Genomic DNA, 15,392 nt, shown 5'->3' on the forward strand with positions numbered 1-15,392 from the left:
CTCAGGGCTGCCTATGTGACTTTGCAAATAAACTTTCTCCTGGAGGTTGAGTCTGGCGTCTGAATTCTTTCTTAACCAGAACTCGAGTACGGAGGTTGCTGAGTCAAGGTCTGACCCGACTCCAATCACGGGCGACATTCTGGTGCCATTTTGACACCCAAACAACCAAGGTTTGGCGGGCCCGCCGACAAATGCCTTTACTTTTATCTGCTTATGTTGGGGGAAGGGGGGGAGGAGCAAAACTTAGGAAGGAAAAACGTCGAACACGTGGTTGCACCTTCACTGTGTCGCCTTGACAGCCGTAGGCTTGTCATACTTAACATTTACAGGAGAAAAAGCACAGGTCACACCTTAGATGGGCCCTGCACGCTTTTCCTGGGGGTGGCCACCGGGCCTCTCTGGACTCTGGGTTTGTTTTTGTGTTTTAATATCTTTATTGATTTCAGAGAGGAAGGGAGAGGAGAGAGGGAAACGATGACAGAATCATTGATCGGCTGCCTCCTGCATTCCTACTGAGGATGGAGCCCACAACCCAGCATGTGCCCTCGATGGGGATCTGAACCCGGGACCCTTCAGTCTGCAGGCTGATGCTCTATCCACTGAGCCAAACCAGCTAGGGCTGTTTTGGTTTTGTTTGTTTTTTAATATATTTTTGTTGGTTTCAGAGAAGAAGGGAGAGAGAGGAACATCACTGGTGAATCATGGATCTGCTGCCTCCTTCGTGCCCCCCACCGAGGATCCAGCCCACAACCCAGGCCTGTGCCTCGACCAATAATCGAACCCCGACCTCCTGGTTCATAGGTGGATGCTCAACCACTGAGCCGCACCAGTCGGACTGTTTTTTGTTAGTTCGGTTTTTTTCTCAACTTCTTACCCTCCTTGGTCCCCCAGCGCGAGGGTGTTGGGGGCAGTGCCTTGCCACTCCTCTCGCTGGTGGGCATGAGCTCTTGGCCTGCACTGCACCCAGCAGGCAGGAAGTCGTGGCACGCTGCGGGATCACTGTTCCCTGCAGCAGCTTCCTCTGTGGGTCGGCCGTTGGGACAGGCGGCCCATGGGGCATCACCCCGAGCGTCCCCGGGGGAGGGGTCTGCAGCTGGCTGCTCAGCCCTGCAGGCACCAGGCCCAGAGAAGCAGCTAAACCAGACCCAGCAGTTCTCAACCTGTGGGTCGCGACCCCTTTGGCGGTCGAACGACCCTTTCACAGGGGTCGCCTAAGACCATCCTGCATCTCAGATATTTACATGACGATTCATAACAGTAGCAACATTACAGTTATGAGGTAGCAACGAAAATAATGTTATGGTTGGGGGTCACAACATGAGGAACTGTATTTAAAGGGCCAGAAGGTTGAGAACCACTGCCCTAGCCGATGCCAACCAGTGTCACTGACTAATGACCCCCTGGCCGCATCCATCAGTAGAGACCAGGACCCTGGGCGGACACACCTGGAAAGCTGATAACTATTCTAGTGGGATTCACCCCTGTCGAAGGGCAGTCAGGCCATGTGGGCCTCAGACCAGGCCTGTCCCCACAAACAGGCCAGGAAGGTGAGCTGGGCTTCGGTTGACCACAAGCCATGGCATGTGAGGTGTGCAGGGTCACTGCCTGGACCCTGGGTCCTCCCGGTGCCCTGCCAAGTAGCCAGCTTACCGCCCAGCAGCGTGGCCGGCCCTGGCTGTGCAGCAGGGAGGCCACTGAGAAAGGGAGGCGTTCAGATCTCCCCCCCGCACCCCCCGTGAGCTGGGCAAAGCCCTCCCCAAGCTGCGTGGCCTGAGACCCCACTGGGAAAGGCTCCCTCTGGCCAGTGCCCACAGGGCTGGCAGCTCAGTATGGCACCCCCACTTTAGGGGAACAAAGGAGTGGTGTGTCGCCCGCCCAGGAGTGAGCCCCAAGGTCGTTTGCCTTGCCCCTCCCATTGCCCCGTCCAGGAAGAGGGACCTCCCTGTGGCCCTCGGGCCTGAGCCTGAGGACTCTGGCTGCTGCAGTGGCCAGGCTGGTGGGCTCTGCAGGTCCCTCCCTCGGCCAAGGGTGTTCCTGCCACGGTGCGGAGCCTTGAGCCGGTGGGGCCTGTGGCCAGGGGGGAGGCCGGGCGCGGGGACCCGGCGGGGCCGCGGGAGTGCGGGGCGCCCGGCCCCCGGCAGCCAGCAGCTGTGGAGACATCCACAGGGGTGGCTTTGTCTCCTGGTGGCCATGGTCCCAGTGGGAGGGTGTGTTACCTCTTGGCGGGGCAGCAGGCAGACAGTCGTTTGTGGCCTCAAAGGACCTGGCGGTCAGCCTTTGTGGGTGGCCTCACCTGCCCCGGAAGGAGAGGTGCAGGGGGCACTGTCTTCCCCCTCACTGCCTCCCCATCGCCCCGGGGAGCTGGCCAGGCCTGCCTCTCCCCCGGGGACTTCCATCAGAGGGCCTGTGAGGCTAAGGTCAGACCCAAAGGAGTGTCCTGGGGTCACAGAGTGGGGGGAAGCCAAACTGGGGTGCACAAGCCTGCTCCAGGGGTCGTGCTCCCACCAGGCCCCCCATGGCTTCCAGAATAGAGGCCACTCCCCTTGGTGGGGTGCACCCAGGCTCAGGAGGCCGAGGAGCTTGTTGGAGGAGGGGGCCAGGGCTCCATGGAGGGGGTGAGGGACAGAGGACTTGGGGGACATGGGGGGGGTGGGCGGTGTGAGGGAACCTGAGGGCCAGAAAAAGGACTGGACCATAAGTAACAATAGCTGGCCCTGGCCGGGAGCTCAGCTGGTTAGAGCGTGGTCCTCATACACCAAGGTTTGGGGTTTGATCCCTGGTCAGGGCACACACAAGAGTAACAACGAGCCCTGGCCAGCTTGGCTCAGTGGATAGAGCATCAGTCTGCGGACTGAAGGGTCCCAAGTTCGATTCCGGCCAAGGGCACAGGCCCGGGTTGCCGGCTAGATCCCCAGTAGGGGGCGTGCAGGAGGCAGCCAATCGATGATTCTTTCTCATCACTGATGTTTCTATCTCTCTCCCTTCCTCTCTGGAATCAATATAATATATATAAAGAAGTAACCAATGAGTGCATCAGTAAGTGGAACAACAAATCGATGTTTCTCTCTCCCCCTCCCCCCTCAAATCAATAAATTAAAAAATCCAGTGACAATAAAGTAAGGATGGGCCTGGGCCATGGGCCTCCCCCATCTTCCTGACCACGCCCACCCCCCAGTCCCAGCAGCACTCCTGGACCGGGAGCGGGGACGGCCCCAGCAGCTGACTCTGACCCGGCTCTCCCCGCTCAGTGCACGGCTGGGGGCGAGGGCGAGGGCCGGACTTCGCGAAGCTTCCTTTCCGCTGGCGGCTGGGGGTCAGGCTGGAGGGGCAGGAGGCCCAGGCGCCTCCCCGGTGTCTGGTGACAGCCGCCCGCAGACAAACCTTCCTGTGTGGCAACCGGACGCGCCGCCGCGGGGGGGCAGGGAGCCCCGAGGGCACAGCCCCTCCCGGCAGGTGCCGCCCCAGGTGAGGGGCGCAGCGCCCGCCTCCCGCCGGGGCAGGGGCGCTCACATTGCGGGTGGAGCCCGGGCCGGCGCAGCACCTGCTTCCGGTTAGGTCTCGGGCTGCGCCACCCCGCGACGCGCAAGGCCGTCCCGGGGGCCCTGCCCGCAGCCCTGCTCCCTCTCCGCCCGGCGCCCCGCCCCGCCCCGCCTGGAGCGAGAAAAGCAGAACCGGGGGGAGGGGGCAGGACGCCTCGGGGTCACCGGTCCCCACCTCACTGCCCTGCACACCTGCGGGCTGGGCGGCGGAGGGCTGCCTGCGCCCCTCCCCGCGCGCCTCCTCCAGGCGGCGGGCGTGGGAACCGGCGCCCTCCCCGCGCCCGCCTGGCAGGGCCCAGCCTCCCGGGACCTCAGATCGCCCCGGACCCCGGGGAGCCTTCACGCTCCCGGCCGCTCCTTGGTGTCTGCTGTCCCCCGCGGCCGCGAGAGAAGGGGTTCCAGCCCGGGGCGGGGGGCCCCCTGCGCGTCCACACCGGCTCCTCCGCGGCCCGGCCGCTAGGGGGCCGCAAAGACGCTGCTCCCCCCCTCCCCAAGGGAGGGGGCAGGGGGCCCGGCAGGGCCGTCGGGGAGAGAAGACACCCACACTCGGGTCCCAGGCATTTATTTGCGGAGAAGGCGAGCCCGCTGACTCCAAGTCCGCAGCTACGGGACCCCCGGGCGCCCCGCGCGCAGTGCGGGGCGGGGACCCCTCCCCGCTCACAGCCGCTGGGAGGCCAGGACCTCGGGGTTCTCGTAGCAGTGCGCCTCCTTGGCGGCGGCGGGCAGGGGGTTGCAGGCCCGGCAGGGGCAGCAGCGGCCCACGAGGCGGTCCCACGGCTCCAGGGAGCGCAGCCAGCGGGGCAGCCAGGCCCAGGAGCGCAGGGCGCGCGGCAGCCAGGCCGGCCGCCGCCGCTGCAGCACGTTGATCAGCGCGACCAGGAGCAGCAGCGCCGCCACCGGCCCCGCGACGCCGGCCAGCACCGCGGGCCCCGCCAGCGAGAGCCCGAAGGTGGCCAGCGGCAGCAGCAGGAAGCTGAGCAGCAGGTAGGCCACCGCCACCCAGCGGTAGCGCGCGGTCAGGTCCCCGAAGTGCTTGGCCAGCGGGATGGGCAGGCGCAGGACGGGCACCACGTACCACAGCAGAATGCCAGCCACGTTGAAGAAGAAGTGGATGAAGGCCACCTGGGGGCGGGGGGCAGGCAGGGACGTGACTCGGATCCCCTGGCCCCCCAGGCTGCCTGCCCCCCCCAAATGGTGCTGAGTCCCAAGTCAGCCTGGGGTCCTGCTCCTGGGCGGAGACGGGCCACCTGGGAGGGCAGGGTCCAGCCAGGTGTGGGCATGCGCCTCCTGCACTGCCCCCGCTTTTGGGGGGCACCTGCATGGCTCCCACTCCCTTCCCCCGGCTGCGTAGCTTGCCCATGCCTGGTGCCCAGTGACCCTCATCCCTCGGGGGGCTTGGCCACCAGCCCTGGGCTCTGGCCGGGCTGCTGTGAGGGGAGGTGCAGGGGCCCGCCCGCCACCCCCCATCCAGGGGCTGCTGGACTGAGGAGCCGAGCTGGTAGGCACCGTCTGGAGGGCTCCCTGGAGGGAGGCGGAGCAGGGCCCGCACTGACGGGTCCGAGTGGACAGGTGGGAGGTGGCGGGGGCCTGGGCTTCTCGCCTCCAGTGGGCAGCAGCCCAGCAAAACAGGACATTCGGAGCTGCCTGTCTGGGCCCCCAGGTGGGGCCAGAGCAGTGGACCCTGAGAGAAAGCAGGACTGGATGGGACGGGGGACAGGGCAGAGCTGGGCCAGGGGGTGCTTCCTGGAGGCCTGCGGTGCCCAGCACAGGGGGGCGCGCCTCTCAGGGGCACAGCGTGTCGTCCGGGGGACCTGTTGGGTGTAGGTGATGGGGGCACATCTGGAGGTGGTGGAATAGGGGGCTCCAGCCATGCAGGGCCAGGAGGCCTGGAAGGAACAGAGCCTGGGCACAGGGTGGGGAGGGGGGGACAGAGGGAAAGGTGCAGAGGACACCCCAGCACTGCACAAGGTAGCAGGGGAGGAGAAGCGGGACTGGGGGGTCCCTGAGATGCCCACCGGGTCCCTGGGGCCCAAGGAGATGGCAGCTGGCCTGGGCAGGCAGATGGAGGTGGGTCCCGGAGAGCTGGAGCCGTGGCCAGCGCGGGGCAGGCCTCAGCTTCCTGTGTGCAGGGCTGGCTGTGGGGACTGGGGTGCCGGGAGGGGAAGGACGGGGGGCAGTACCTGGAGAGCGCTGGACAGCATTTTCGGGGGGCTGGCCAGGGCGGCCAGCAGAGCCGTGGTGGTGGTGCCAATGTTGGAGCCCAGTAAGAGGGGGTAGGCCCGCTCCAGGCTGATCACCCCGACCCCTGGAGGAGCAGGAGGTCACGGCGGGGCCACGCCCACGCCCACGCCCACCCGGGTGCCGGCCGGCGCTCACCCATGAGCGGCACGATCGCGGACGTGAAGACGCTGCTGCTCTGCAGCACGAAGGTCATGCCGGCGCCCACCAAGATGGCCAGGTAGCCGCTGAGCCAGCCGAACGGGAAGGGGAAGTCTGGGGGGGGAAGCGCGGTCACCCCCCGCCCGGCCTCTCAGCCTCGCCCGCGCCCCGCCGTGGGCCCTTGTCCGGTCCACGCACCCACCACCCACCGGCGTTGATGACGGTCCGCACGGCCTGGGCGATGCGGCCACGCAGCACGGAGTTGAGCAGCTTGACGATGAGCACCAGGCAGGAGCAGAGCACGAGCAGGGAGCCGGCCAGCAGGATGAGGCCCACGGCCAGGTCCGAGAGCGCCGTGCCCGAGAACAGGTGGTGGCCTGGAGGCGGGGCGGGGCGGGGGAGCAGAGGGTGAGCGGGGCGCCGTGGCCCTCGCGGGGCGGTGAGGGCTGGGGAGGGGCCAGGCCTCACAGGGCAGCTGCTCCCTGGTGATTGAGCCATTTGTCTCAGGGCAGGGGCCTGAGGTCGCCGTCCCGCAGTCGCTGCTGTTTCCTGGGCTCTGCGGGCACAGGCAGGGCAGGCTCAGGGCGGGCTCGGAGCTGCGGGGCTGGGCCGCTGGGCGGGCGGAGGGCAGGGCAGAGGCACCTCACCGTGGGCTCCCTGGCGCCACACCAGTGCTTGATGAGGCTGCTGTTGGTGGCGTTTTGCGTGGCGCTGTTGGCAATCGCGTCAGCGTCCAGCTGCAGACAGAGGGGTCGCGACCCTGAGCTGGACTCTCAGGAACCTGCCGGGAGCTCACACCATGGCAGGGCCCAGAGCCCCCTCCTCTGTCCCCTCCGCCCAGGCCGGGGCCCACAGGCCTCCGAGGGAGGGCAGCCCATCCACACCTGCACGATGAGGTGGGTGAGCGGCTGCGTCAGCACCTTGAGGATGTCGGGCGCCTGCGTCCCGGGCTGCAGGCTGACGGCCTGCAGGGCCAGCTCGCTGAGCCTCTCCAGCGGGGCCACGGCGGTCTCCAGCGGCAGCAGGATCAGCACCGTGAGCCAGTTGAAGATGCCGTGCACCGCGGAGCCCCCGAAGGCCCTGCAGCCGTGGGGGGCGGAGGGGTCAGCCAAGGCTGGCTCCAGGGCGGCCCCGGCCCCGCCCTCCCGGCCACTCACCTCCGGAACTCATCCCGGTCCCCCGACTGTGCCATGGAGACCAGGGTGCTGGTGATGGATGTGCCCACGTTGACGCCCATGATGATGGGCACGGATTCCCGGACGTGCAGCACTGTGGGGGGCGCATGTCAGCCTCCCGTGCCCCCCCGACCCCCACCCGGGACAGGAGGGCACTCACAGCTGGAGGCCACCATGCTGACCACGATGGAGGAGGACGTGCTCGAGCTCTGGACCAGCACCGTGACCAGCACCCCGATGACCAGCCCGGCCACGGGGTTGGACAGCACCACGTTGTCCTTGAAGATGTCCCCGGCCACCTTGCCTGTGCCCGGGAGAGAGGGGCGCTGAGGCCCAGGCCTGGCTGCCGCCCCCACACCCCCCGGCAGCCCCTCCGGCCACTCACTGCCCAGCAGCTGGAAGGCAGAGCTGAGGATGTCCAGGGAGCAGACGAAGAGGTAGAGGCTGCCCAGGAGCCCGCAGGCCTTGAGGAAGCCCAGCAGCACCCGCCGGACCCTGCCGGCCACGCTGAGCTCTGCGGACACAGGGCGGGTTCCACAGCCAGCCCGTCTGCCCTGCCTGCCAGCCCACCGCCTCACCCCCATCTCCCCCCACCCGGGCAGGGCTGGGCAACCCCCCTCCCTGCTCCTTTGCAGAATGGCCAAGCAGACAGCCCCGGGCCTCCCTACAGCCTCGCTGCCAGCAAGAGGGGGAAGAGGGTCCCTCACTGGGCAGGAAGGCAGCTGAGTGCAGGGACGAGGGTCCCTGGGGTGCTGGTCTGCGGGGTGGGTTTCCCGTTGGACAAACCCCCTCCCTGCTCTCCCTCCCCAGGGCCCTCTCCCTGCTCAGACCCTGGGAGCACAGCCCCACATGGCCAGTTCCCGGGCACCTCCTGACCTACCTTTCCAGGACTGGCCCGTGTCCTTCAGCTGGGGCAGGGCCCAGGGGTCCGCGGGCCCCTCCTCCATGGCGGGGGCAGGGCTGGAGGTCCCTGCAGGGGCGGGGGCAGGGGCAGGGGCAGGGGGGGGTCGAGCCAAGGACCGAGCTGTGTCCTGTTCACCCCCAGGTGGGGGCGGGTGGGGGTGGGGAAGGCCATGCACAGGGGCCTGGGGTGAGGGACAGAGGCAGGAAGTGGGAAGGAAGAGGGCCCTGACCAGGGTCGTCCTGAGCCCCTCCCGCCTCCCCAGAGCCGTGGGTCCAGGGCTGGGCCCTGATACCTGTGTTTCCTAGACTCTGGTCCACCAGCCCAACCGTGTCCAGAGTCGGGGGGCTGACCTGGCCACCGGGGAGAGAGCTCCGCATGGATTCCGAGCAGGGACAGACCCAGGCCCAAGCCCGGATCTGTGGGGGGAAGGCAGGTCAGACCCCCTCTTCCCTCTGCGCCCCCCCCCCCCAAGCCCCTGGGTCCTGCTGGCCGGGGTGACCTCCCGTGCCCGCCCCACCCCATCGCTATAGTGACCTCAGGCGGCTGTCAGGAAGCCCAGTTCAGTTCGGGGCAGAGTTGAGCCCTGCGGCCGGCTCCCTCGCTGTCCGGCTGGCAGCAGGCCTGGTGGGTGGCCCAGGGCAGAGGGTGCTGAGGCTCAGCCGGAAGTAGCTGGGAGCCTGGAACCCGGGGCCTCTTCTGCCAGGTGTCACCGAGGCCATGGCGATGACTTAGACTTTGGCATCTGATACCAAATGGTGCCATCTCCTCTCGATAAGGGCCCCACCCCCGAGGAGGGGCAGGGCAGGGAGCGTTGGTGCCCGCTCCGCCCCGGGCTCCCCCTCAGCCCGCGGGGTCTGAGGCCCCCACCCAGCTCTCCGCCTCAACTCCCCCTTCCCCAGGCCCGGTCCTGAGGGGCTCGGTCACCCTCCCTCCTGCTGGCACACAGGCCGGTCCCTGTCCTGGAGGTCCCCCAGGCCTGGCTCCCGTGTTCCCCGCGCCCCTCCTGTCCTCGAGGCTCCTACCTGTGTGGGTAGTGAGGGGCACCTGTGGGGAGGAGACACGGGCGGGCTCAGCCGCAGGTCAAAGATCCACTGGGCGCCCACATGACCTGCCGTGGGCTGAGCCGCATTAATGTTTACCCAGGAGCGAGGCCCCCGGGGGTACCCCGCGGAGCCCAGGCACCTGCCTGGTCCGGGTCCCACTGTCCCCTGGGCCAGGCCCAGGGCATCGTGTGGCCGGACTGGCCCTTCGTGCTGGCCCTCCACAAGCCGGTGCCCGGGTGACACTGTGACGGGGACACTGCCCGCCCGGGACAGAGCGGTGTGCTGGGCGCTGGCTGGGGGGCCCGGGGGCCTGGGGAGGTCTGCCCGCGCCCTCAGACCTTATCTGGGTCGGCTTGTCCCTGCCCGGCAGATGGTGGGAGGGAAGCCCTTTGTACTAGTCGGGCGGGGAGGGCTGGCCTGGGGTCATGGGTTCAGACCTGGCTCGGGCCGGGCTGGGCAGAGCTCTCTGCAGGGTGGGTCCAGGGTGGCCAGCAACGGTTAGGCTGTCAGCTCCCCAACTGCAAGTGGAGGGAGGCGGGAGGGCGCCCCCCAAGGCCATGCTCTGGTCCGGCTCTCCACCCGACCCCGCATGGACCCCGAGGCCTGGCCCAACCCTCTCTTCACAGCTGAGCCCTGACAGGCCCCTTTGCTTGTGGGGTGCCTCCTCTTGGGGTCACTCCCCTTCAGCTCCCTCAGGCCAGGCCTCCCCAGGGGCCTGCTGCCCCGCACCTGCCCTGCCCACCAATCCCCGAGCTGGGGGACTTTGCCCAGGAGCGGAGCAGGTTTCTGAGTCTTCTCAGCAGATTCCCGTGTCCCGCCCCTGCCTGCCTGCCACCCAGCACCCGGGCGCCTGGCGTGCCTCCCAGGGGCTCCGCGTGCAGCTCCTCCCCCGGGCGGGGGTGTGGGAATGTGGTCGCCCAGCCTGGGGGTGTCTGGGCCCATAGCCGCCAGCAGCTGCTGTGGCCCCTCCACCGGGTCTGTGTGTGGCCACTGGGGGGCAGAAGGCAGCTGAGGGCCAGGCAAGGCCCGGGGTGGGCGTGGGCCTGCTGAGCTGTGTGACCTTGGGTGGGTGCCCGCCCTCTCTGGGCCTGGACCTGGCCCTCTCTTCCGACACTGTCCCAGCAGGGACTCCCCTCACGGAACAGACACGGGGCAGGGGGTTCAATGAGCTTGTTGAGTGAAAACTCCACAGACTCCCTGTGGGCCAGGGACGCCGGGGGCGGCCCTCCCTCCACGCCCGCTGGGACCTCCGGGAGGGGTCAGGGAGGAGAGGCGCGCTCAGCAGGGCCGGGCATGGGGCCCGGGATGCCCAGCGGACCCTCCGAGCTGAGTTAGGTCTGGGCGGGCTACGGACTCCAACAGCAGCCCCCACCCCTGCACCCAGGCCAGCTCGGGGCCTGGGATCCCTGCGGATGGGCCGGGCAGTCACCATGCCTGCCGAGCCTCACGGTCCTGTGGCCACAGCCCCCGGCCTCAGGCTGTGGCCCAGGTGTCCGTGGGGGGCGGCGCCCGGGGCCTTGGGTCCCCAGGCTGTTCTGGGCGGGCTGCGCCCCTGCGGAGGGTCCCAGGCCAGCGCCCTGCCAGCAGCCGCCGCCCTGTCCCAGGGGCCGCCGTGGCCGGAGCTCAGACCCCGGGGCTGCCCGGGGGCGCCCAGCAGAGGTGGCCGCAGCCCCAGCAGCAGCAGCTGGGCTGGGGGAAGCGGGGCTGGGGGCCCAGGGGGGGGCAGAGCACGGCGGGCTGCCGAGTGACCGCGGGGCCGCCTTTGAGGGGCGCAGGGGGCCGGGGCTCCACGCGGGGCGGCTCCCGCTCGGCCTTGATGGCCAGGAAGGCGGCCAGGTCCAGGTCCAGCATGGCCACCCCTCCGCGGGGCGTGGGGGTGCTCTGGCGGCACTGCGGGCAGGGGATCCAGCGCTGCTCGTGGATGGGCGCGTCCAGCCTCCGCACGCACGCCTGGCAGAAGGTGTGGCCGCAGTACAGGCGGCGGGGCAGGCGCCCGGCCAGGTCGTAGGCCGAGTAGCAGATGATGCAGTCGCCTCGCCGGATCCCAGCAGCTGTCCCCTCCTCCGAGGCCGGGGGACCCTCTGGCTGCAGCATCCTGGGGGAGGCGTGCGGGGAGCTGACAGCCACCCCGCCTGCCTCTGCCCCCGTCCTGCCCGGTCCGGGCCCTGGCACGGGGAGCCCACCCCAGAGGACAGGAGCCCAGGCCGCTGCAGACGCCGGGGTCCGGCTGCAGCCTGGGTCCCCGGGGCCAGTGTCCGGTCCGGCTGCCTGACCCTTTCCCGTGGCCCTCCTGCCGGGCCCCAGGCCCCACCACCCAGCCTGCCAGGGCCCAGGCCTCCTACCTGCATTCGCTCTGCGGGGCGACTGTGCCGGCCGGAGGGTGGCCGGGGGTGGGGGGACCCAGGGCGCCCTGCGGCTGCCTCCGGGGCTCACGTTACGGCCGAGCCGAGTCAGCAGGAAGGCAGGTGGTGGCTGTGGCGGGCGGGCTCCCCTTTCAGCCACAAAGCACCTGCAACTGGATCCACCGGCCCCCCCCCCCGCCCGCCCCCCCACTTCGTGCCCAGACCCAGCTCCACGAACCCCCAGCCCAGGCCTGGCTTTGCTGCTCCTCCAGGCCCATCTTCCCACCTGCTCCACCCAGACCCCCTCCCTGCCCCCTCCTCACACTCTCCCTCTCACACTCCCCTCCCAGCCAGAGCAGCTTCCTGGTCTTAACCTGATGGGGCCTGTTCATCGCCGTTCAAGCATCGCCTCCTCCAGGAAGCCTGCCAGGACCCCACTGGCCCAGAGCCCTGGGGGCCCTGCTCCGCCCAGTTCAATCACAGTGCGAGGGTGCGTGTCCATGGGGCCAGCGTGTTCATGCCGGCCCTCATCCTGGGGTGGTGTCCCGTCTCGAAAGGCCCCAAGGGGGTCCCCACACAGACACATGGACACCCAGAGGCAGCCCTGGACACTCCCATCAGGGCCACCGCCACCGGGGACCCCTAGGGACTGGGACACAGACACGGCAGAAGGGGGTGAGTAGAGAAAGGCTGAGACGGGTCAGGACCCCCAAGACCCCCTCCTCCTGGATGGGAGGAAGCCAAAGGCCAGAGGGCCCCTTGCCCCCATCACTCTGGCATGTGCAGCCTCTTGCACTGACCCGACAGGTTTCTGGGGCCGGCCTGGGTGGGGGCCGGCCGTGGGGCAGGGGCCAGGAGTCTGGCACCCCGCGTTCCCGCACAGTCAGGCCAGTGACATGTCTGTCCACACCCATGTGGCCAGTCACCATGGGTCAGGCCGGTACAGGACCTGTCTGTCCTGCGGGGCCAGCTCGACTTCCTCCCTCAGCTCTCCGCCCAGCCCCGGAAACATCGGGGTGCTTGGTGCCGGCCTCCGCTGACTCCTTGCCCCGGCATCCTGGCCTCACCCCGCAGTGAAGCAATGCCGGGCTTCGCCGCGGAGCTGCCCGCACGCCCTCCGACAGGCATGCCGTGCTGCCTGCAGACGGGGTGGGGGGGGGTTTTGGGGGGTTGGACGACGGCGGGGGCTCCGCAGGGCCTCCCCCAGCCAGCACCTTTGCGGCCGCCTCCTCGGGGAAGCCGGGCCCTGGAGTCTGGACAGGGCGGGGCGGCATGGCCTGGCGCCCCAGGGCAGATGTGCAGGAATTGGGTGTTTCGTGGGCAGAAGAATGCCCGCGGAAGGAGGGCCGTGACTCACAGTGGCGAGCAGGGCTCGGTCCTGGCTGCCTGAGCTCCCACTCCCAGAACCTGCCAGCACCAGTCCCACCCCCTCCTTCCCACCAGCCGGGTCCTCCTCCTGGGGGCCTTTTTGGGGCTGCGTTCCCCAGATTCCATGCACGGCCTCCTGTCGGACCCACAGACTGAGGTGTGTCCTCGCTTGAACCCAGGCCTGGCCAGGGCCGGGGACACACTCAGGGCAGACCCGTGACCTGCAGTGCAGGTCAGAGCCTCGAGGCCGTGGCTTCCCTGCCCCCAGGCGGTGTGCCTTCCAGCCTGGGGTCCCCTCCCCGAAAGGAATCGCCTGAAGAAAGCGCACTCTGCTTTATTACCCGGCTCGGGCCTTGAGGGAGGGGTCGGGGTACCCGGCTGCCACACGCCAGCGCCCAGGGCCCCCTTTCCAGAGGCCCGAGCTGAGCTGCTGGCCTGGGTGGCACGCAGGTGTCCCTGTCTAGAGTGGGAGGTGGCCGGCACCCATGTCGATGGCCCAGCGGGTGCCTCAAATGTCCATGCGCTGCCAGGGCCGCCGGAGCAGACGCAGCCCGGGGGGGCCGGCTAGGAGACGACGCAGCAGCAGCTGTGGCAGCGGCAGAAGCGCGGGCAGTGGCAGCAGGAGCAGCAGGGGCAGCAGCAGCAGTGGTGGGCGATGTCGTCTCCGCGCCCGATGGGCGGCAGGCCAGTGTAGGTCAGTCCCGCCGGGCGCCCGCTGCAGTAGGGGTTGCCAGGCTGCTGCCAGGACAGCTGGCCCTGGACAGGGGCGGCCCCCTTGGCCCCCTTGGCGCCCTTGGCCCCCTCGATGGGCTGCAGGAGGCGGCCGGGCTCCAGGGCGCAGGCACCCCCAGACAGAGGCTGCAGCTCTGAGGAGCAGGGGGCTGCCCCCAGCTGCTGCTCCAGGTCCGGCCGCAGGTGAGCCCGGGGGATGCTGATGTGGGTGTAGGGGTTCTTGACCGCCATCTCGTGGGGGTCCATGGCCCGGCCTGGCAGGGTGGGCAGAGCAGACTGTTGGCTCGGGTGGAGGGACAGTGCCCACCCAGGGAAAGCCAGGCTGTGGAGATGCCCGGGTGCCAGGCCTGCGTGTCAGCGTGCGCGTGCCTGGGCTGCAGCAAGCGTGAGGGCCCGTCTCCAGCCGCCCCCAAGTGGCAGTCCCCTGGGGGAGCTGGGAAAGGGTGGGGGGGTCTGGAGACACAGCAGAGCTGGCCCTACCAGGGTGCCCCAGAGCAGGGAGGGCCCAGGACCCACCTGGAGTGGCAACCGCAGTCTGTCCTCTGGTCCTCCCAGTGCCTGTGAGCTGAGCGGCTGGCGGCTCCTTTTCCCTCCTGGGGAGGGGCGGGGCCATGGGCGGGCCTCAAAAATGGGGTTCCCGAGTTCCCAGGAGGCTCGAGCTCCTCCAGCATAGCGGGCACCCACCCTTCCTTCTGGGGCGGTGGCCACGGCCCGGGCTCCGAGGGGCACGGCCAGCCGGGGTGACTCAGCCTCGACACATGCCAGGCGCGTGCTGGGCCCGGGGAGGAGGCCAGGAGGGGAGCTGGGGTCATCCTCAGGCCCCGGGGGCAGGTGGCCGGCACTCGCCCTCAGAGCCCCTGCTTTTCGGTGCAGCACAGCCTCTGCCCCTGGCGAGTCCAGAGCTGGTGGAGGCGTGGGCTCCGGAGGGCAGGCGTGGGGAGCGTCCGGCCGTGGGCCGTGGGCGCCGCGAGGCCACTCGGTCCGCCCTGCCTCGTTAGGGGGAGTTATTGACCTGTCTGAGCGGACAGAGCGGCGAGTTCCTCAGCTGGTGATCTGTGTGGCCGCGCATGACGTCATAAATACCAAGTGGCTCCTCGGGAGAAGGCGCCCGCCCGACTCAGAGGCTTGCCTTTTATTTTAACTGATAAAAAAATTGATTTACACACTTTTGCTGATAAAACTTATCTTGCAACTGGCGACACGCGCTTCCTACCCCCAGTGACATTCTAGTTCCCTGCTGAGTCCAGGGTCCCTCTGCGGGGAGGGGTCTGGGGCCCCGAGTCCCCCTCCAGCGCCCCCCTCGGCCCTCGAACCCCTCCCGCCTCGTCTGGAAGGTGGCACTGAGCACATGCCATGCAGGATGGCTGTGTGCGGGGGTGACAACAGAGGGCAACACTGTGAACCCCAGCACAGGCCAGCTGCCCCTGGGGGACCCGGCGCAGTGGGGTGCGGCCCGGCCCGCACCCCCCAGTCCTCGGTGTCCGGGGGAACCCCCAGGAAGGGCGGGATCAGATCAGATGTGGCCCAGGGGCCAGGGTGGCCTGCGTGGGGCCGGTCGGACCGGTCGGGACACGAGCTCTCCCGATGCAGCATCCGATCCCGAGGGGACCAGGCCCGCGGCCTTGAACTTCCCCGGCCGGGAGCGGAGGCCCGTGCGCAGGCGCCGCAAGCTCCGCCTCCCGCTCCTGCAGGCCCCGCCTCCGCGGCGAGGCGGCCATCCCGCATGCGCGACACAGGCCGGAGCGGCCGGTGGGAACTTCATTCCCCAGAAGCCTCCGCGCTCGAGGGTTCCCTTAAAGACCCGGTTCGGGGTCTGCTGGGCCCGGACCGTTCCGAACCCGCCTGGGGCCGCCCCAGCTCTGAACGGCGGAGCTCGCGAGGCGCGGACGCCGGCGGTTCCGGCGGGGCTT

At 69.0% G+C, this 15,392-nt stretch overlaps 3 protein-coding genes across 6 annotated transcripts; all 3 read right to left on the minus strand.

Annotated features, from left to right (window-relative positions):
- Positions 1–4,085: 4,085 nt before the first annotated feature.
- SLC34A3 (solute carrier family 34 member 3) lies at positions 4,086–10,583 on the minus strand. 4 transcript variants are annotated; one of them, XM_036306974.1, is made up of 15 exons: positions 9,478–10,583; positions 9,020–9,041; positions 8,532–8,618; positions 8,290–8,413; positions 7,974–8,063; positions 7,479–7,607; positions 7,254–7,397; positions 7,076–7,187; positions 6,803–6,998; positions 6,566–6,655; positions 6,387–6,474; positions 6,128–6,295; positions 5,916–6,032; positions 5,720–5,844; positions 4,086–4,661 (listed from the first exon to the last, which is right to left on the minus strand). In XM_036306974.1, the coding sequence occupies exons 4-15, from the start codon at positions 8,372–8,374 to the stop codon at positions 4,197–4,199; spliced, it is 1,809 nt and encodes a 602-aa protein (XP_036162867.1). In that variant the 5' UTR covers positions 8,375–8,413; positions 8,532–8,618; positions 9,020–9,041; positions 9,478–10,583; the 3' UTR covers positions 4,086–4,196. The 4 variants fall into 4 exon arrangements, with proteins under 4 accessions (XP_036162867.1, XP_036162865.1, XP_036162866.1 ...); XM_036306972.1 differs by having other exon boundaries at positions 8,532–8,693; XM_036306973.1 differs by having other exon boundaries at positions 9,020–10,583.
- On the minus strand, positions 10,485–11,134 carry RNF224 (ring finger protein 224). The gene is made up of 2 exons (XM_036306851.1): positions 10,772–11,134; positions 10,485–10,724 (listed from the first exon to the last, which is right to left on the minus strand). Exons 1-2 carry the CDS (start codon positions 11,132–11,134, stop codon positions 10,485–10,487), a joined length of 603 nt encoding a protein of 200 aa, XP_036162744.1.
- Positions 11,135–13,068: 1,934 nt separating this feature from the next.
- On the minus strand, positions 13,069–14,747 carry CYSRT1 (cysteine rich tail 1). Its single transcript, XM_036306993.1, has 2 exons — positions 13,999–14,747; positions 13,069–13,736 (listed from the first exon to the last, which is right to left on the minus strand). The coding sequence occupies exons 1-2, from the start codon at positions 14,093–14,095 to the stop codon at positions 13,315–13,317; spliced, it is 519 nt and encodes a 172-aa protein (XP_036162886.1). The 5' UTR covers positions 14,096–14,747; the 3' UTR covers positions 13,069–13,314.
- Positions 14,748–15,392: the final 645 nt, after the last annotated feature.

This window comes from Myotis myotis, unplaced genomic scaffold, assembly GCF_014108235.1.
Source record: "Myotis myotis isolate mMyoMyo1 unplaced genomic scaffold, mMyoMyo1.p scaffold_m19_p_44, whole genome shotgun sequence".
Taxonomy (NCBI): Eukaryota; Metazoa; Chordata; class Mammalia; order Chiroptera; family Vespertilionidae; genus Myotis; species Myotis myotis.

What these genes read in the sequence shown, in the direction of transcription:
- SLC34A3 (XM_036306974.1), bottom strand. Translation starts at nt 8,374, where the DNA reads ATGCGGAGCTCTCTCCCCGGTGGCCAGGTCAGCCCCCCGACTCTGGAC. An exon ending in TGCCTTCCAGCTGCTGGGCA is followed by an intron (nt 7,398 to 7,478) that starts GTGAGTGGCCGG and finishes TCCCGGGCACAG; the next exon opens with GCAAGGTGGCCGGGGACATC. An exon ending in CGCGATCGTGCCGCTCATGG is followed by an intron (nt 5,845 to 5,915) that starts GTGAGCGCCGGC and finishes CTGCTCCTCCAG; the next exon opens with GGGTCGGGGTGATCAGCCTG.
- RNF224 (XM_036306851.1), bottom strand. Translation starts at nt 11,134, where the DNA reads ATGCTGCAGCCAGAGGGTCCCCCGGCCTCGGAGGAGGGGACAGCTGCT. An exon ending in CGGTCACTCGGCAGCCCGCC is followed by an intron (nt 10,725 to 10,771) that starts GTGCTCTGCCCC and finishes CCCCCAGCCCAG; the next exon opens with CTGCTGCTGCTGGGGCTGCG.
- CYSRT1 (XM_036306993.1), bottom strand. Translation starts at nt 14,095, where the DNA reads ATGGCCCCGCCCCTCCCCAGGAGGGAAAAGGAGCCGCCAGCCGCTCAG. An exon ending in GACTGCGGTTGCCACTCCAG is followed by an intron (nt 13,737 to 13,998) that starts GTGGGTCCTGGG and finishes CCACCCTGCCAG; the next exon opens with GCCGGGCCATGGACCCCCAC.